This window comes from Muscardinus avellanarius, assembly GCF_963383645.1.
Source record: "Muscardinus avellanarius genome assembly, chromosome: 1".
NCBI lineage: Eukaryota > Metazoa > Chordata > Mammalia > Rodentia > Gliridae > Muscardinus > Muscardinus avellanarius.
Genome location: NC_137786.1, coordinates 142,443,339 through 142,465,106, shown reverse-complemented (window position 1 = coordinate 142,465,106; position 21,768 = coordinate 142,443,339). Strand labels below are relative to the sequence as shown.

Here is a 21,768-nt window from a genome sequence, read left to right as displayed (position 1 = left end):
TGTGATAGTATGTTTTCCTGCTTTGATCGCCTATAATATGTATCATATCTATGAAGTCATACTGTCTATTACTAGTCTTAAATTTTAAAAAGACATACAAAGAAGGGAATTTGTGTCTTAAAGTAATTTTCAAACAAGCTCTTACTTGCAGACTTGTGAAACAGAACAGTTATAACAGGCAATAAAGTAGAAGCTAGAATACTCTATTATCACTGTTTTTAATAAAATCACTCTTCATTAAATGAAAAATTGCTTTTAAAAAAAAAGGCTAGTGAAAAAACAAAACTGTCTTGTAACAAACTGAACTAGGAAGGTGACTTTTCGAAATTCACTGAATCTCATCACAGGTCAATATCTTCATGCTATGACCTCACTGGGTCATTCATTTAGTATTACATAAAACCTCATACAAAATGAATTAAAAGTAACAGCTAAGAACAAAGTCAGGACATGTGTGCAGAGATTCACCATCATGCACTCAAGTCCCTAGTGGTTCTTTCTCGGTCACAGGCCAAGCTTAAATCATCGTCCTCTCCTCTGTGCTCTCGCACCGCTCTCCTGGCCGCTGGATTATCGTTTTGTGTTGACCCAGTGGTACCTGTCCACCCGGCGCACAGCAGCAGGCCTTGCACACCTGGGGTTCTTGTGTACAGGATAAGGGTTCCCTAGGAAGCCCAAACGACCATCTGCCACACTCTTTTTGCGGGAGATGTGGAACCAAGATCGAAAGGGATGTTTCAAGTTTTCAACCTGGGAAAAAGAAAATAAAAATAAAGATCACTAAACTAGTACGTAGCTCTAAGGAATAAATATGAACCTATAACTCAAAAGTGAAGCCTTTCAGAAGCATGAGGACATATGAATGGAAATGAGAACAGACATCTTTGGAAAATCTGCCAGCATTTTATACGCCCTAAGTTTATAAATAAAATCGCTTTTATACCTCTTAGGAAAAACTAATTTTTAATCCAATTGAAAAAACTTACAAATTAATATCTGAATTTTCTTGAGTTCTCCCCTACCCTACCCTACCCAACCCGCCACCTCAATCCAAAAAGGCTAATCATGATCTCTGGGGCCAAGACCCAGAAGAACCTATTGTAAACATTCCAGTTGACTGGTACAGATGTTTTACAGACCAGACTTTCAAAAAACAAAAAATACTGCTTTGAAAGGTTTTAGGTGACTATAGACCTGATCCCTAGATGAAATTTTTCTAAGCCTAAACATAAAGTTAAGGGCAAATGTCTTACTATATACTTTTAAACTGTTATATACATATGAAGAGAATATGTAAAATAGGAAACATGTAAAAGGGAAAAATATGTAAAAGCAAATACTAGGTGAAAGTATTTGCTGATAATATAAAAAGGAATTAAAACACTTCTGACCTATGAAGAGGTGGCAGTAATATAGTAGGACTTTAAGGAATCAGAGAAGAAAAAAATCCCTAAGACAGTAAACGTTCAAAACATTTGGACACATGAAGATTTTAATACTTAATTTCGCGATTGCTATAAACTGCTGTACAATTTTAATACACACACACACACACACACACACACACACACACAAAGTGTTAGAGATTCCCTCTAGTGTCTTTCAATTGTGGGTCATGAAATCAGTTAAGGTGTTTGAAATTATCCACTTGGAAGTATCAGGGATGTTGCTCCTAGTAAGGGTAAGTATTGTTTCATGAAACTTATTTATTTTTGGTGGTACTGGGGATGGAACCCTTCTACCTCTGGGCTACACTCCCAGACCTATTTTATATTTTATTTGGAAACAGGGTCTCTTAAGCCAGCAAGGCTGGCTTCGAACCTGTGCGATCCCGTCTCCACCTCCCAAGTGCGGTGATTACAAGTGTGCGCCACCACGCCCAGCGAAACTTATTTCCTCTACAAGTATGTATACGTTTTGATGAGTTTGAGTTTAAAAAGGAAAACTGTTTAAGACAAACTGCCTCTAAGTGGCACGATCATAGGCTTTTGCTCTTTTCTGGATATTCCAAACTGACATTTTTACAGAGCCCCCCCAAGATCCCCTTATATTTACTCTGAAGTTATTTAAGTTAAGGGAAACCTGCTTGTTTAAAAATACTGTATAATGGAACAGGATCATATAGATCCTAATACCTCAGTCAAGGAGAGGTACCACAGAGAAGTTGGAGGAGCAGGAAAAAGAATGCCAAGATATTAACACTGTGGGATCTTTACAGTTTCATCCTTTCCATGTTTTGTTTCTTTTTGGCAGTGAGTACATCTTTTGTAAATTTGTAATAGAAAAGGTATAGAGAAAACTGGGACACACTTAACCTGATAGATACTCTTCGGATTGCTGACTTTAGGAATGGTCTGAGGTTCCCTGCTACAGTTTTCTTCATCGGAGGAAGTGCCAGAGGAGGAGTCGATTGTGGCTCTGTTGACAGCATAAATGATTTGTTGAGATAGTTCCCATTCCTCCCATCTACCTTTAAAGGAAGCTATTGTAAATGGATGGTTTTTCTCACCATACCTATGTACAAAAAGAAATTAAAGTATTCATTATGGATTCAACTCCCCACAATTTTTTCTATGATCTTGCCTGGAGATAGCACACTAATTTTTAAAGAGTTATTTTTTAAAGGGATGGTTTTTTTTTTTTAAGTGATCTTCAGCTACTGCACCATTATAATATAGTGAAGATGTCTTGTAAACGATCTTTTGGCCAATTGCTCAGAAAAAGATTTAAGCCCAGTATCTTTTGGTTCAGCTAATGGACTGAATCCCCCCCACACACACACACACACACAACTACCCTGTTATAGATAACTCCTCTTGATAGTGCCTACAACACTTAGGAGTTGTAAGTCTATAGCCTGCAATACAGTGCACCAATTAAAGTCAGATTGCAAAGCTGGGTGTGGTGGTACATGCCTGTAATCCCAGTACTTTGGAGGCTGAGATAGGATCACAAGTTCAAAGACAGCCTCTTCAAATAGTCAGACTCAGCAACCTAGCAAGACTGTTTAAAAAAAAAAGGCTGAGGATGTTGCTGGGAGGTAGAGTGTCTGAGTTTAATCTCTTGTAACACACACACACACACACACACACACACACACACACAATCGCATTACAGATATTCTGCAAAATCTTTGTACATCCAATTCCATCTACTCCTAATGGAGATCTTTGTTGTCTAAAGTCTTAGCTAAGTGTTGTCCTGGCTGCCTTACCAAGTCTTTAGAGCATTGTCTGTCACAAAGGTGTTTAGAGCTGACTAAATAACCTAAGATTTCCAGGTGTCACAGATCACACAAACTGAGGCTACTTACCTACAACATACTTCAAAGGGATCTACCCATAAGGTCATCTCATTTGGAAGTCCCAGGTGAAAAAAATTCACATTACTCTCAGCACAAGCTCTTTCTAAAATGGGGTCTTTTTTCTGATTGTTTATCCTGATACACCTTTAGGCAGAGAGGAAAGGGAAAAGAGGACATGATGGCAAATGGCTTTAGCAAAAGAATCACATTATAGATGTACTACCCCAAATCCCACCCCCTACCCTCACACAAGTCAACCCATTCTCCTCCTCTCTTCTCTACTCTTACAGGTAGGAGTAACATACTGTTTTGACAGTGGCTCAGAATGTATATTGTATCATTAAATCACATGCTCAGGTCACCCAGTGTTCACTGTATATTTTACACAACTCAGCCAATCAGAAGAGTAAAATTATGCCATTTGCAGGAAAATGGATATAAATAAAATTATGTCCTGCACTTCCTGAGATTGGCAAGAGTAGTCAATCCCAAGAGGTGAAGGGCCATGTGTTTGTGTCTTTTAAATTGGTGCAATGTAGTCATACATCTTAATGGAGTACAAGATGGTAGAGGCATACATGCACACATCACTCATTTAGCCCTTCCCCAATTCCTGCTCCATTCCCTCCCTCTCTCTCATGTTTGGCTTAGTGATTGACTTTGATATGTTTGTGAATATACATCATGTACATTAGGGAATTTCCCTTTTCCTCCCTCCCCTCCCCCTCAGTTAGGTCACCTTATTTGCTCATCTATGATTTCTCCATCTAGAGTTCCTCTTATGACCCATTTTCTCCCTAGCTTCCGAATATTAGGAAGAGCATACAACTTTTAATTTTTTGTGACTGACTAATCTCACTTAGCATAATGTTCTCCAGTTCCATCCATTTCCCTGAAAATGACACAATGGACCATGTGTTTTCACTCATATGTGGAAGCTAGAGAGAATTGGGGAAGCAAAAAGGACTTTAAATAAGTAAGGAGAGATAGTAGAAGAATTTTGGGAAGGGAAGTAGGAAAGTGAAAGGGGAAATGACTCAAACAATTTCTATGTTTATACGTGAAGTATCAATATCAATTTTAATTTTATGTATGAGACTGGGGAGGAGGAGAATGAGACCCAGAGAGAAACACACAAGTGAATGGATATTTGTATCACACTGGACTTCATTATGATGCATAATTACAATACACCAATTTAGAAAAAAGAAATTGTCTAAACCTGGCACATTACACACACCTGTAGTCCCAGCTACTCAAGAGGTTGAAGTGGAAAGATAGCTAGAGTTTAAGAGTTCGACACCAGCCTGAGCAACAGAGCAAGACCCAGTCTCAGAAGGGCAGGAAGGTGAGAGAAATTGTCTAATTAATCAGGGCATGGTGGCACACACTTGTAATCCCAGTACTTGAGAGGCTGAGACACGAGGATCACAAGTTTGTGGCCAGCCTCAGGTACTTAGTGAGGCCCTCCACAACTTAGTGAACCCCTGTTTCAAAATAAAAAATAAAATAGGGCTAAGGGTGTAGCTCAGAGGTGGGGGGGGGAGAAATTGTCTAATCCACCTCACATATAGGTCTGTAGTTTTTAACTACTGTAGATTCCCAAAGTGAGGTGCTATCAGCCCCCAGGGTGTGCTGGAATAAGCCAGGCAGCAGTAGTAGTGTTGGGTACAATTGGGGAGCCTTGAATAAAAATAAGAGGGCAATGGAAGCAGAGGCAGCGGGTGCTGGGTTGTTTTTGTTTGTTTTTGTTTGTTTGTTTCTGAAAGAGGAGCAGTAGGCCTTTAGGTTTGGGAATCTGAACTACATCATCTACCACATCTCTTTCTTGCAAGCCCATGTTCAAACAAAAGAATCTAAAACCCCTAAAACTTATCTGTGGACACACAACAAAATTGTAGCATTTTCCTAACAGATGGTTAATGTTGTAGGATACTTCCCTCTGCCAGGCCACATACTAGCTCTTACCTGAAGGCTTGTCCTTTAGAAGGGCAACCAGGGTCCCAGTGACCGCTGTAGGTTTCAAACAAGATTTTCATCAGCTTTTCTGCAAAGTTTTCTATTTGCTGTTTTCTTAGTTTTTGATGTTTCTTCATCAATCTTGTGATAAAGAAAACTACAGTCGCAATTTCATCTCTCATGATGCAAGAACAATCTATAAGGAGACCTGAAATTATTAAGAAATTACATAAATTACAGGGTTTATCAATATATAATTGCCATTGGAATTTTATACTCCTTAAGTGTAAGACAGAAATCAATTGCTAGAAAGAAGTCTGTGATGAACTAAATAAGTATTTTAACACTTATCAGCAACACAGCCAAGAACAAATTACTCAATTTGCTCATTTTAAGGTTTTTAAAGGAAAAAATTATTTTCAAAAGTTCAAAATACTTAACAAAATATTATCCTGCAACTTTAAAAAACAAGATCCTAATGTGGCACAGTAAGTTAGACCAAGCACCACTTTTTAAACACATATTTATGTAGAGTAAAACATTTCAGTAGACAAGAGTTTGAAAACGTGACTTGCAAAGTCTCATGCTTTGAGGTTATCAAACATCTATTACACTTACCTGAAAAAAATCTCCTTCATCCCCACAAAAAGTAGGCCAGTTAGAAGACCAACCACATCACATGCTGCCAACTGTCATCCACACTATGTTCTGGGAGTTTTAGGCTGAAGCTTATATTAGCCTGACCCTGAAGGCTGATTGGTGGGTCACCTTACACACGTGCTGTCCATTAGAATCAGCACAGGGCTTTTACCAGGTCTCTAGAATTTAACACCAGCCTGAGCAGCATAGCAAAACCCAGTCTCAAATTGCTCTTCGGCAATAGAATGGGTTTTTTTTTTTTTAATTTAAAGTGTTTAAAGATGTTTTCAAGTTGAATTTATATCTTCTATTTTTCTATTAAAATCTAGTCTTTTCATGATCAAGAGTAAGAATAAAGCCTTCTCTTCCCACATCCTAATATCCTACATTCCAATAATCTCATCTCTAATTCTGTTAACATATTGAAGAATTTTGTTTTGGATCGTTGATAAATCTTAAAACCGTTTTCTTTGTATGGTCATTATATTGACTCTACACTTTCTTTGTACTAATATGCTTATTCATAGAATAAGTAGAAGAAACCTGAGTTTAGGTTCGCTAATTTTCAAAAGATGAACCGGTGATCACCTGATTGGACTTCCTGGGTTACTTGTTAAAAATGCAGTTTCTCGTACTTTATTCCAAATCCGCTGAAACAGTCCTCTAAAGGTAAGGCATGCTAATCAATATTTAACACGTTTTTCCAGATGACTCATATACCCACTAAAAAAAAGAAAGAAAGAACCACTACACCTGGTATATATAAGTCTTAATCGCCCACGATTACTGGTCACTGTTTCTTTATCAGTGAAAAAGAATTCACTCTCAACCCCTGGCAGTGGGCAAAGAGACACCTCATCAGTGGTGTTACTCTTATATCAGTCAGGGGCAGAGCAGATGCCAGTCCTTTGTTCATCCCAGCTTGATGCCTTGGTTGATGGCCAGAGCTGTTTCATGCCTAGGGCTCATAATAAAAAAAAAATTATTTTTAAAGAAAAGAAAAAGAATTCACTCTCTTACAAAGAAAAAGGAAGCCCATTCATTTTTTTTTTCTTTTGCGGGACTTGTAATCCCATTTCATTTTTTAAATTTTTTATTGGCACATTATATTCAAAATCACTCCGCATACCAGTCTTTTCTTCCTTCCTATGTGGAGCCAAATCCTTCTCTTTGGTTTTCTATATGTTCAGCCTCGTGCTCTCCTCTGGAACTACACAGATTGTATCTGACCTTCCGCTACAGGATGATGCACACTAGCTATTCAGGCCCCTGGGTCTTCTCTTTTCTGGAGACTAAATGTTCTCAACTTGCTAACAGTTCTTCCCGTGGACCTATTTCTCAGATAGCTCGCAGTGGTGGGGACTCACATCAGGATGAGCTTCAGGTGGGCCAGTAATTATCTTTTAAAGCGCAAGGCCCTGACTTGCACACAATGCTCCAGGTGCGTGCCACCTCTACAGACTAGCATGGGACTGTGGCCTCCCTCACTCTGAATACAGAATTCCAGGAGGAGCCTCAGGTGACATCCACCTTGCTGGCACTGGCATCACATCACTAGCTCACACTGAACTTGCAGGGAGACTCTTCTAATGTTGTTTGGTTACATCCTTCCCTTCCTGCACAGTGTAACATATCCAAATATGGGCTTTGGAGTCAGACAGACCTGGGTGTGAGTTGCAAATTTACAACTCATTATCTGTGTGATCCTGGGCAACTTGCTACCTTTCCATTTTCTGTCTGTGAATAGGAGGTACCATAGCGACCTCAGAGGGTTCTTAACAGGATTACAGTTGATAATTAAAGCGCCTGGTCTTCAAGGTACAGCAAGGCAATAGAGCAGAGCAGTTATAAAATCAACATGGTGTGATAGAATCCTAGTCCTTGAGCTTGCCAGAGGCTTAGGAAATTTCTTAACCTCTAATCTTCAAGTTCTACCTCTGACAAAGAGAGGAAAAAGAAATGTTCTTATCCAGAATTTGGAACGAGAGTACTGCTTTGGGTCCCAACTCTAACTAAATGTGTTACCTTAGCAAATTATTTAACCTTTCTGTCTTTCAACTTCCTCATGTATATGTATGTGTATAGAAAACTTAACAACAGGGCCCACTTTACAGAGTTGTTACAAGGACCAAATGCAAAATGCCTAGAATGGCAAGTACTCTGTAAATGTTAGATATTATCACCACTGATAGAATCACTACTACTTTTGTCTTGCAGGATTCTCATCAAGACCAAATTATACAATTATATAAAGCACTGATTGTAAAAGGAGAAGGCAGTTTAACCTGACATGGCTTGTTCTTTGGGGACTCCTGCTGTTCCAAGTAGTCCCAACTTCTTTTTTTTTAATTTTATTTTATTGGTGCACTGTATTCATACATCATAGTGGGATATAAACTTTTGTAGACATACATGCACACATCGCCCAGTCAGCCCCTACCCGATCCCCACCCCATTCTCTCCCCATCCCTCCCTCCCATGCTTGGCTTAGTGGTTGACATCTAGTATTATAGCAATTTATCCAAAATTAAAAATGATAATCTCACATAACAGTTTCATTTGTCTGATACCAAGCTTTTGATTACTTAAAGATAACATTTCAATATTTCTTTTTGCTTTCTTTCTTACCAGAGAATATTTTTTTCTTTTTTTTAGGTGAAACTATCATATATTTATTTTTCAGAAAAAAATCTATCCTGATATGGAATATGGACTCTAGATACCCAGAACAATCTCGAAGCAAAAACAAAGCTAGAAGATGTATATTTTCTGATTTCAAACCATATAAAGCTACAATAATTGAAACAGTGTAGTACTGTTCTAAAGGCAGATATATAGACCATTGGAGTTAAATACAAGCCTAGAGCTAACTTCTTCCCTATATTGTCAAGTTATTTTTGACAAGGTTTCCACGAAGATTTGGTGGTGGAAATAATAATCTTTTAAATAAATATTGTTGAAAAATAATAATTACATGGAAAAGAATAAAATTGGGCCCTTACCTAATCCCACATACAAGTATTAACTCAAACTAGATAAAAGACCTAAATATAAATCTTAAGACTATAAACTTTTAGGAGAAAATCTGGGTCATAAAACCTCACAACATTGAAATTGGCAGTGATTTCTTGGATATGATTTCAATGGCACAGGCAACAGAAGAATATACAAACTCCCTAAAAAATAAAAGAAAATATTGTATATCCAAAGACAATGTAAACAGAGTTAAAAGTTACTAATAGAATTGGATAAAATATTTCCAAATGCTATATCTGAAGATATATTAATATTCCAACTAGAAATCCTAAAAATTAACAACAATAAAGGCAAACAATACAATTTAGAGATAGGTAAAAGACTAACATAAATAATGAATCTCCACAGATAACCAATCTTAGTTGTCTGTTGGATGGAAACTCTTGTTTCTCTGGTTCTGGTGAGTGTTACCTATTTCTTCTTTGTAGTTAATCTCTTTGAGTATTTTCTCTAGCGCTGGTTTTGAAGACATAAATTCCTTCAGTTTCTGTTTGTCATGGAAGCTTCTTATTTCTCCATCTAATTTGATAGAAAGTTTTGCTGGGTAGGAAATTTTTGGCTGGAAGTTGTTTTCTTTCAGAGTTTGGAATATGTTACTCCAAGCCCTTCTGGCTCTCATGACTTGGTTTGGGAAGTCTGGAGTGATTCTAATTGGTTTGCCTCTGAATGTCACTTGGCCCTTTGTTTTTGTTGCCTTTAAGATTCTCTGCTTGGCTTCCACATTGGTCATTTTGACAATTATATGGCGTGGGGATCCTCTTCTCGGATCCTGTCTAAAGGGAGTTCTATAAGTTTCCTGGATCTGTGTATCAACCTCTTGCTCTATATTTGGAAAATTTTCTGCTATTACTTCCTTGAAGAGATTGTTGATCCCTTTGGTATCACTTTCTTTTCCCTCCTCTATTCCAATTATTCTTAGGTTAGCTCTCTTAAGATGGGCCCATATTTCTTCAATGTCAGATTCCTGCTGTTGGATATCTTTTTCTAGATTAGAAACTATGCATTCATTTTTGGATTGCTCATCTTCTAAGAGCGAGATTCTGTTCTCCATGTGGTCTAATCGGTTGTTTGTGCTTTGAATTGAGGCCTTTACTTCATTAATTGCATCCTTTATCTCTTTTTGGCTCTCTCTGAGTTCTTTTCGAAGCACCTCTATTATTTCTACAGTTATTTTCCTGATTTGATCTTCTAGAAATCTCTGATTTTCTGTTTTATCAGGTTCTGATGTTGTAGGGTTGTGCACATTCATTACTTCAGTGTTATTCCTCTTTCCCATGATTTCGGAGGTTTGTGCCTTCTCTGGGTTCTTCCCTTGGGTCACTATGGCTTCACTTAAGGTGCTCTGGATCTCGAGTCTGTATTATCTCAGACCCTACTACTCCTTTACTGGGTTGTATCACAGAGTCTCCGACCCAGGGAGTCGATAGAAGCTGCTTTAAACTATGGGGGGTGCCAGGTTGCACGCTCTCCTATGGTGTGATATCTCTGCCACCACCACTCCCTCACTGGGTCAAGTCCCAGGAGGCACAATACTGGGATTTCTCCTCTGTGGCCCGCAATTTGACTCACTGTTCTTGAGTACGTGGATGTAGCTGTACTGGACTCGGTGAATTCACTGCTGCTGCCGCCGCCGGTGGCAATATGGCGCCTCTGCCACACCCTCGGCCATGAGGCTGGTGTATTTTTTCTTCTCTGGTTTTGATTTCCACTCTGAATCCCTGCAGCGTGTGCTGAGCTCAGCCACTGGGAGCTTTAAATGCTGTCTGCGCCGAAAGATCCCGCCTGGCTGTTCCGCATCGGCTCACCTCGGCTTGCTGTAGCCGTCCGCTGAGTTCGCCGCTGCGGCCGGCAGTATGGCGCTGCTGCCGCGTCCTCGGGCGCGTGTGTCTCCTCTGTGGCCCTGAGCTCTGTTCTCAGTCCGCTTTCTCTCTGGAGCCTGGTGGTTTTTTTGTTTTTCTGGTGATGGTGTTTTCTGGCTATGAAAGGTGCTCTTTTTGTGGTAATGGAGATTGGTTGTTAGCGGGACTCTTAAGCCCCGCTTTTCTCGGTCGCCATCTTCCCGGAAGTCCCTAGTCCCAACTTCTATAACACTCAGACAGTCATGTGTTTCATAAGATGTTTCAGAATTTTACCCTGCTTGAGGTCAAGATCACTGGTCTATAATTTAAGTCACCTATCTTCTTCCCTTTTTAAAAAGTGCATGAAAGTACCATGCTGTTTTTATTATTATGGCTTTGTTAGTATAGTTTGAAATCAGGTATTGTGATTCCTCCTGTATGTTTTTTGTTGCTCAGAGCTACTTTGGCTATTCTGGGTGTTTTGTTGTTCCAAATAAATTTAAGGACTGATTTTTCCATGTCTGTGAGATGACTTTGGTAACTTGATGGGTATTGCATTGAATCTGTAGATCACTTTTGGAAGAATGACCATTTTGATATTTATTCTGCCTATCCAAGAATATGAAAGATCTTTCCATCTTTTAAGGTTTTCTTCGATTTCTTTTTTCAATGTTTTATAATTTTCTTTGTAGATATCTTTTACCTCCTTGATTAGGTTTATTCCTAAGTATTTTTTTGTGAGATATCCTGAGTGGAAGTGTTTTCTGGATTTTTAAAAATGGATTTATGGTTGGCATACAGGAAAGCTGACCAATGGATCAGAATAGAAGACTCAGAAACAAATCCACACAAAAGGGCCAAAAACATACACTGGAAAAAAGACAGCCTCTTCAACAAAAATTAAAATAAAGCTCACTTTCCCACCCTGCATGAGAGTCAATTCAAGATGATTCAAACACTTGGGAATTAGACCAGAGACCTTGCAGCTCCTTGAAGAGGGCATAGGTCTAACACTTCAACACAAAGGCACAGGTTAAAAAAAAAAAACATTCTCAAAAAGACTCTAAAAGGAGGATCAATATGTGGGATTCTATTAAACCGAAGAGCTTCTGTAAAGCACTGGAAACTATCAAGAACCTCAGTAGAGAGCCTACAGAATGGGAGAAATTTTTTGCCAACTATTCCTTCCATAGAGGACTAATATCTAGAATGTACAGAGAACTCAAGAAATGCAGCACTAAGAAAACAAATAACCCAATCAAAAATGGACAAGTGAACTAAATAGACACTTCACAAAAGAAGAAATTCAAATGACCAATAAATGTATGAAAAAATGCTCAACATCATTACCAATCAGAGAGATGCAAATCAAAACTACCCTGAGATTTCACCTAACTCCAACTAGAATGGCAATCATTCAAAACACAAACAATAACAATGCTGGTGGGGATATGGAGAAGTGGAACTCTAAAACTCTGTTGGTGGGATGGCAAATTAGTGCAACCACTTTGGAAAATAGTATGGAGGATCCTCAGAAGAATGGGAACAAATTTGCCATTTGATCCAGCAATACTGCCTCTGGGATCTATCCAAAAGAATGGAAACCAAACTACTACAAATGCACAAATATCTATGTTCATAGTCACACAATTCACAATTGCAAAACTATAAAACCAGTCAAGATGTCCATCAACAGATTAATGGATTACAAAATTATGAGATATGTACACAATGGAATTTTACTCACTTATAAAGAACAAAATTACATCATTTACAGGGAAATGGATGGAACTGGAGAACATTATGCTAAGTAAGATTAGTCAGTCACAAAAAGTTAAAAATCAGATGCTCTCCCTAATATGCAGAAGCTAGGGAGAAAAGGGGTTATAGGGAGAACTCTAGTCGAAGAAGGAGAAACCATAGATGAGCAAATAAGGCAACCTAACTGAGGGAGGGTGAAGGGGAGAAGAAGGAAATTCCCTAATGTACATGATAAACATTCACAAACGTATCAAAGTCAATCACTAAGCCAAACATGAGAAGGAAGGAGGAGGGAGGGAATTGGGAAAGAGATAAAGGAGTGATGTGTGCATGTGTGCATCTTGTACCTCATTGAGATGTATGACTACAATGCACCAATAAAAATTAAAAAAAAAAATAAAACGAGCATGACAATATAAACCACTCTCATATTTTAAAAAGGGGAGAAGATAGATGCATTGCAGGCATCTCTGATGGCATATGACAGAAATCCTAGTACTTTGGAGGCTGAGACAGGAAGACCAAAAAGGTTTAAGACCACTTTGGCAGCCGGGCGTGGTGGCGCACACTTGTAATCCCAGCATCTGGGAAGCTGAGACAGGAGGATTGTGGCTTGCGGACAGCCTCATTTACTACTTAGTGAGACCTTTCAAAATAAAGAATAAAAAATAGGGCTGGGGGTGTAGCTCAGAGGTAGAATGCCCTGGGTTCCATCCCTAGTACCGCAAAAAAAAAAAAAAAAAAAAAAAACACCTTGGCAATTTAGCAAGACCCTCAGCAACTTAGTGAGGCCCTGTTACAAAATAAAAGATAAAAAGCACTGGGGCATAGCTCAGAGGTAGAATGCCCCTGGATTTAATCCAGAATATCTAAACTTTTCTTAAAAATATATGAGCCGGGTGTGGTGGCGCACGCTTGTAATCCCAGCATTTAGGAGGCTGTGACCGGAAGATCATGGTTCATGAACAGCCCTCAGCTACTTAGTGAGACCCTGTTTCAAAATAAAAAATAGGGCAGGGGTTGTAGCTCAGAGGTCAAATGCCCCTGAGTTCCATCCTCAGACCGGCAAAATAAAATATCTGTTACATGGGTTTTCTAAGATTTCTGTAGGACAGTCTTACTTTAAGAAGTTATTAAAACAACACAAAGTTGCCTAAAATAATATACTTGAAAAACATATGTAGTTCCTATCTACCAACAGGTCAAAATTTATATGGAGAGAGTATGGTAAGAATCTGATATTTATAATCATAGTATTTACCATTCATCAGCTTCAGATCCTAATATCAGAGTACAAATCAGAGCCACTTGGTTTCATAAGATTAATGTAAACCAAAATTCTTGTACTAAGATAGTACAAATCATCATTGCATATATGCAGATAGCACTTAGGGATTTCATAGATTTCACACCCAAAGGTAATATTTGTGATCTGAACCCCATAACTTGTCTGTTTCTAAACTATGATTTGTTTCTGTAAAATAAAATCAAGAAGGCTATGATTGTATCTCTACTTTTCCTATGGCCATGGATAAGTTAATTAAATTTATTATACTTCTGTTTGATCTAACTCTCCATGTCTCAATTTAGCTGCTATGAGTACTTCAGGGGAAAAAAAGATATAATAAGCTATCTAACATAAAATACACAACATGAAAGACAATGGTAAAATAAATTTCACTTACAAGTTCAAAATAAATGGAAAACCAAATGTGTTGAACTTTATGGTCTACTGTACTTATATAATCTGTAGATGAGATGAAAATTTTATCTAGTTACAACCACATACACAAAAGGACTATTTCGAGTGACTAAAACACACTGTAATATATTCTAAAGACACACTTTCAGTGATTTATTTATAAGTCACTCAATTCAGTAATTATTTACAGTAATATTAGTGTTGCTATTTTTAAATAAACATATGAATATATATAGAAAGAATAGAGTAGGGTGATATAGATATTTAATGTTATGTGTAATAATATGTTAATATAAAGAAAAGGATAAAAGTATAAAATCAATAAAGCAAAAACTTATGTTACATTTGAAATATTAATATAAACTTTTGATATTCCTTCTTTTCAAAAATATATATTTTAGTCCTAGCCACTGAAAAGGACTAGAATCAATGAGAATAAGCAAAACTAGCTTTCATTTTGTGGTCTCTAAATACCATTCCTCACTAAAAAATTCTTTGGAGAAATAGCTGATTCCAGTTCTAGTTCAAGTAATATATTAGACGAGCCTAGAATGTCTTTCTGGTAGCTATCAGAAGACCAGTGGGTCGTATCAAAAGACACAAGAGTGAATATAAAGAGCTCCCATCAGCCAAGGCGAACACTGTAGTAGGTACTATAGTCCTCCTTTCAGGGCCAATATCATTTCCCAACTTGTAAAAACATTAAATGTTGATCCCTCATAGCTGCATCTCCTGAGAGATGGTAGAACTACTGGCCTCAGGATCTGCCTCACCTGAAGTTATCACCCCCTTCCAAGATGTCTACAGCCATTGACAGCTAACACTGGGATACAAAAACCTTACTCCTTTAATCCAATTTGCAACAACTCTGAAAGGACATCCCATTTTTACAGACGAGCAGATAGGCCAAATCTTTCACTGCAATTTGGTCACAGATGTCCCCTCCCTCTGCCCAATCCTATCTTCCTCATTTCCTCGCTCTCTCAAGAGTTTTACTCAATAGACCTTCCACATGCAACTCTCATCTCAGAGTCTATTTAAGGGACCTGATCTAAGACACTTGGTACCAGAATTGTTCTAAGGAAACAGACTCTAAAATGGGATTTTGGAGTTAGATTGCTTGTTTGCTAGCTGGATAGACACCTCATGAATAGTGGTAGTACACATCTGGATGGCCCCTAGCATGCAGGAGTAGTGTTATCGTTAAAACTTTTGGCAGTAGTGAACTGAAATGGAATATAGATATTAGGGATGATACTAACCATTGTTATGTCTTTGATGCTTGAGAGGTGTAAGTTATAAATACGAAAGCAAAACTATGTTAAGATTCCATCTAACTCCAGTTAAAATGGTGATCATCAAGAATAGAAACAATAAATGCTGGTGAGAACTTGGGAAATAGAAACTCTTTTTTTTTTTTTAGTACTGAGGAGTAAACTTAGGGACATTCCACCTCTGAGATATACCCACAACCCTATATGTTTATTTTTAAAAAGGGTATCAATAAATCATAGATGGCCTTGATAAGTTGCTGAGGCTCATAGTGAACCTTCAATCCTCCTGTCTCAGCCTCCCAAGTACTGTGATTACAAGCATCTGTCACCATGCCTGGTGAAATAGGAACTCTTATCACTATTGGTAGGATTTTAAATTAGTACAGCCACTATGGAGATCAATATGGAGGTTTCTCAAAAGACTATGAATGGAGCTAGGCTCAGTGGTGCACACCTGTAATTTTAGTACTTGGGAGGCTGAAACAGGAGGAACACAGGTTCACAACAGCCTCAGAAACTTAACAAGACCCTTCACAACTTATTGAGACACTGTTTAAAAAAGTAAAATTGGGGGGGTGGCTCAGAGCTAGAATGCCCCTCGGTTCAATCTCTAGTATCCCCCTCAAAAACAAAAACAAAAAAGACTATAAATGAAACCACCATGTGACCCAGCTTGGTATCTTTCCAAAATAAATAGTTAGAATAATATAATGATATATTTAGACCCATGTTTGTTTCAGCACAATTCACAATAGACAGGTTATCAAACTAACCTAGGTGTCTGTCAACAGATGAATGAATAAAGAAAATGTGTGTGTGTGTGTGTGTGTGTGTGTGTGTGTGTGTGTGTATATATACACACACACACACACACACACAAAGGAATTTACTCAGCTATAAAGAACAACAAAATTATGTCACTTTCAAGAAAATGGGCGAATGCCGGGCGTGGTGGCGCACGCTTGTAATCCCCGCGCTTGGGAGGCAGAGACAGGAGGATCGCGCAGGTTCGAAGCCAGCCGCGCGCGCTGGCTTAGGAGACCCTGTTTCCAAATAAAAAAAAAAATGTAAAAATAGGTCTGGGAGTGTAGCCCGGAGGTAGAAGGGCTTCCAGGAACCCCAGTACCACCAAAAAAAAAAAAAGAAGAAGAAAAAAAAAAAGAAAATGGGCGAAACTAGAGGGTATTATACGAAGTGAGACCAGCCAGTCTCTGAAAGTCAAGGGTCATATGTTTTCTCTCAGATGTTTAAGCTTAAAGAGAAAATAGAAAGACAAAGGGAATTCAGTTCAATGAAGAGAGAGACCAGTAGAATAGTGAAAGGGGGTGGAGGAGGGAGGAGGAAAAGAAGGCCACAGGAAGGAAACCGTCCTAGTAATGTCATATCATATATGAAGATATCACTACCAATTTCACTAACGTACAGGAGGGGCAGGAGAAAACAGGGTGAGATGCAGAAGAAAACCACACCAAGTGATATGTACAAGTATGAATATATCGCTTTGAACCTCACTGTGATGTACAATTACTGTACCAATAAAAGTATATAAAAATCAGTAAAGGACTATTATACGGCTAGCTGAGCACCTTGATCTCAAAGAATGACAATTTGGAATTAACTGAATTAATTAGTTCAATTGAATTCAGTAAGCATTTAAGTGTCTTCTATGTGCCTACAACATATGAAAATTAGACAAAAGTGAGACTGGAACCTTAATGATCTTCTGCCTCCACGGTATCGTATTAATTTCAGCTGTCCATGATACATTCCTCACTCCCTTCTCAGTAGCAGGGTCCCAAGCTAATAGAATCACATGAAGATCTTTCAAAACACTGATGTCTGCCTCCTGCTCCTCAAGGTTCTGATTGAATTAGTATGAAGTACAACCTGGGTATCAAGATTTTTTAAAACATCCCAACAGATTGCAATGTACAGCAAAGGCCAAAAATCATTAGGTCAGATATCACAGCTATCAAAGAGATTTTTAACTTATTATATACATTTGATTGCTTCATAATGCAGTATGCATTGTGATAAATTTCCCTCGTGTAGTCGTATGTGTGTGTGTGTGTGTGTGTGTGTGTGTGTGTGTGCGCGTGTGTGTGTTACCGGATATTCAGCCCAGAGGCATACTACCTCTGAGTTACACTTCCAGCCCTATTATTTATTTATATATTCATTTATTTATTTATTTATTTTGAAACAGGGTCTCACTAAGTTGCAGAGGATCTTGCTGTAAGTTTCTGAGGCTAGCCTTGAATCAGTGATCCTCCTGTCTCAACCCTCCACCACCAAGTACAGGATTACAGGCATGTACCACCATGCCCAATTTATTCTCATCTTTTCTAGTCATTTGCTGGAGTGACTTTTGCAAAATCCTTTAAATGTATTTTAGAAGTGCCAGAACTAAAAATCAGTACAACTCCCTGCAATATGCTGAAATAAAATTTGTTTCTGAACTAAAAGGAATGTATACATTAGCAAATACACACATTTTTTTTCTCTTGAAAGCATTACATTATTGAAATGGTACCAGATATTTGATGATTCTTTCTCGACTTCGCCTTCCCGGATGGTGCAGCACATTAGCTAATGAGGTTTTGAACCCTCTTCTACATTATTTTCTGCAACAGGCCCAAGCAGTCCTTGCAAGTTATGAACAGAACAGTGGAATAACAATGTACTTAGATTTCAGGAAAAGACAATCAAAATAGAAAGTAAACGTAACGGGAGATTTCATTTGGTGACTGGTTTATGATGACGTCAAACACCTGATTTAGCGCACTTCCTTTACATTAATGACGACTACCCCTTCTGTTTCAATCAACCTTCACTCTGGCTGCTTACTTACTGACCACCTATCACCTATGAGACACTGCTATGTGTTGAGGGGGAGTGAGACAAACCAAAATTTAACTTTTTCTTTCAAAAAGCTTAGACTCTAGAGAGGGAAATCAGATGTAAACACAAGTGATTTGGGGGGAAGTTCCTTATTTTATACTAATTAACATAAACGAGGACTAAACCTTCAAAATAGCATCAGAAACTTGGTTTTATAAGCATCTCAATTTTTTTTATGTGGATCATATTAAAAATGATTTTTTGAATGCAGTTGAGACATGGGATACTATCATGGTTTTGAACTGGAATGTCTACCAAAGGTTCATGTCCCCTAGGAGAGCTTGATCTCCAATGCAGTAATTTCATCCCAATGTTCAGAGGGAGAATTTTAGAAAATAGTTGGATCACAAAAGCCCTGACCTCATCATTGGCTCAGTCCATTTGATGGTTTAATAATTTAAATAAAGTACTGAGAGGTGGTGGGAGCTGGAGGAAGTCAGACCTAGTTTAAGGGAGTGAGTCCTTGGGAGTATGCCCATACTGATCCCTCCCTCCTCCTCCTCCTCCTCCTCCTCCTCCTCCTCCTCCTCCTCCTTCTTCTTCTTCTTCTTCTTCTTCTCTCTCTCTCTCTCTCTCTCTCTCTCTCTCTCTCTCTCTCCTTCCTGCTGTCATGAGCTGAGCAGTTTTTCTCTGCCACGCTCTTCATGATATCCCACCTCACCTCAGGTCCAAAGCAATGGACTGAATCCTCTAAAACCGTGAGCCAAAATAAACCTTTCCTTCTTTAAATTGTTTACATCAAGTATTTTAGTTGCAGTGATTAAAAGCTGACTAACACAGATGCTCAAAAGTTACTCTGAGTATCAAGCCTTAGTAACCAAGAGGATGTTATCATTAAGATAATTAGCCGGGCGTGGTGGCGCGCGTTTGTAATCCCCGCGCTTGGGAGGCGGAGACAGGAGGATCGCGCAGGTTCGAAGCCAGTCGCGCTGGCTTAAGAGACCCTGTTTCCAAATAAAAATATAAAAAATAGGTCTGGGAGTGTAGCCCAGAGGTAGAAGGGTTTCCAGGAACCCCAGTACCACCAAAAAAAAAAAAAAAGATAATTAAAGAGTTTAATGGGAAAGCCAGTATAAAAATGAGTGATGATTAGTTCAGATTGAAGCATACTTAATTTCAATGGCAACTAAATACCTGTGTGATAATGTCCATTAAAATGATATTAGAATTTAGCAGACAAGCTGGGCATGGTGGCGCACACTTGTAATCCTAGCATTCGGGAGGCTGAGACGGGAGGATCACGGTTCACGGACAGCCTCAGCTACTTAGTGAGGCCCTTTGCAACTCAGTGAGACCTGGTTTCAAAATTAAAAAACTAAAAAATAGGGCTGGGGGTGTAGCTCAGGGATAGAATGCCCCTGGGTTCTATCCCCGGTACAGTGAGAGAGAGAGAGAGAGAGAGAGAGAGAGAGAGAGAGAGAGAGAGAGAGAGATTAGCAGAAGAGCCAGCCTGGGCCAGCCAAGTCAACACCGTATTTAAGAAGAAGAGAAAATGATAAAATTTGAAGAACAACAACAACAAAAGAAAAACTCCCCCACATTTCTTGTGTGCTGTCTACAATTCCTATTATAAAACATTTATTCCCTTTCTGCAGTGCTGAGAATTGAACCCAGGACCTTGCACCATTATAGCTGAACAGCCTACACTGAGTTAAATTCTCCAGCCCTCCCTTTTTGTGTAGAAATGGAGATTGAACCCAGAGGCATTCTACCCTGAGCTATGCCCTCATCATTAGTTTAGTTAGTTAGTTAGTTAGAAAGAGGGTTTTTCTATTGCTAAGGGTCTCACTAAATTGCTGAGGTTGACCTCAAACCTGCAATCCTCCTGTCTCAGCCTCCCAAGCATTGGGCTTACAAGCCCAGTGTGGGCTAACCCTTCCCAAGATTTACTGCTTTCTGAACAGAAGGGCCCTCTCAAAGGTGCTCCTGAGCCTTCAACTTTTTCTTTTTCTATTTGAGAAATGGTTTATTCCTGTCAGTCACTGACTCTGCCCGTCCTGGATGAGCCGTAGCAGGATTTGGTGGGTCAATGAAGAAGAAGCCAGTGGAAAACGCATTCATCTGGTTCAACTATCACAGCTCCTAAAAGCTGCTGGCTCCCTTTTTTCAGTTCTTCCTCTTTCCAGATTTCCAGAATTCCAGCTTCACATAAACTCCCTCACGATGTTCTTCCATCATCTAAAACTAGACATGCCTAGACGTAAACCCATCTGAAGTATCTCTGATTAAATTTGTCCTCCTTCTCCCCACTTCTTGTTACGGAAGGCTACACGGTCATCTTGTTCTCTCTTCACTTCAACTGGTCACGAGTTCTATAACATTTCCTTCACAGTCTCCCACTCACCCCATATTTTACATCATTTTAGACCCAGATTTATTACAATAATCTTCTAAATACATTTTTCCTTCTATTCTGTCTCTCCTTCCAATCTATGCCCCCTTTAATCCTCACCAAACAACAAATACACAGTAAATCAGGGCCTCCTTGGTCAGAAGAATAAGAGTAAAACTTCCTGGACTAAGGTTCAGAGTCCTCCATGATCTCACACCTACCTGCCTCTCTACTCCATTTCCCCAGCGAGACGCTCTTGCTCTCCCAGTGGACACGGGTACTACCATCTCCATGAATGCACTTGTGGTTTTCCTTCACAAATTGTTTCTACCACCGAGAACTTCCATTCTTTCTCTACATCCTACTTCCCTTCTAGACTCAGTTCAATCCATCTTTCCCATGTAGGCTTCTCTCTGTTCCAACTTTTGGTGATTTTCCATATTCTTTTTACTAAATCCTGGCAAAATGAAACCATATTTATATGCAGGATCCCTGAAGCACTTTTTAATCTAGCCATCTTGATAATTTATGTGTGGTATAAATATATAACAAACATTTCATCAATAGATTAACTATATAAATCATTTGGATATTAATGTATATATATATATAAACACTGTTTTGTTAATATGATTAACATAATTTAACCATCTTAATTACTATATATGCAAATTATCTATCTCTCCAACTAGACCACAAATCTCTGAAAACTGTTTTCTAAAGATAGCAAGTAGCCAGGCATGGTGGCGCACATTTGTAATCCCCGCGCTCAGGAGGCTGAGACAGGAGGATCACACAGTTTCGAAGCCAGCCTCAGCTACTTAGTGAGGCTCTCAGCAACTTAGTGAGACACTGTTTCCAAATAAAATATAAAATAGGTCTGGAAGTATAGCCCGGAGGTAGAAAGCCTCTGGGTTCCATCCCTAGCACCACCAAAAAATAAAATAAAAAAAATAATAAAGATAGCAAGTATAAACCTGGGCGTGGTGACTCACGCTTGTAACCCCAGCATTTGGGAGGCT

General features: G+C 38.8%; 1 protein-coding gene across 1 annotated transcript; it reads right to left on the bottom strand.

Moving 5' to 3' along the window:
• Positions 1-570: 570 nt before the first annotated feature.
• On the bottom strand, positions 571-5,445 carry BTG4 (BTG anti-proliferation factor 4; the record flags this gene model as incomplete). The annotated part of the gene is made up of 4 exons (XM_080719081.1): positions 571-750; positions 2,316-2,514; positions 3,314-3,448; positions 5,273-5,445. The coding sequence occupies 4 exons, from the start codon at positions 5,443-5,445 to the stop codon at positions 571-573; spliced, it is 687 nt and encodes a 228-aa protein (XP_080575207.1).
• Positions 5,446-21,768: the final 16,323 nt, after the last annotated feature.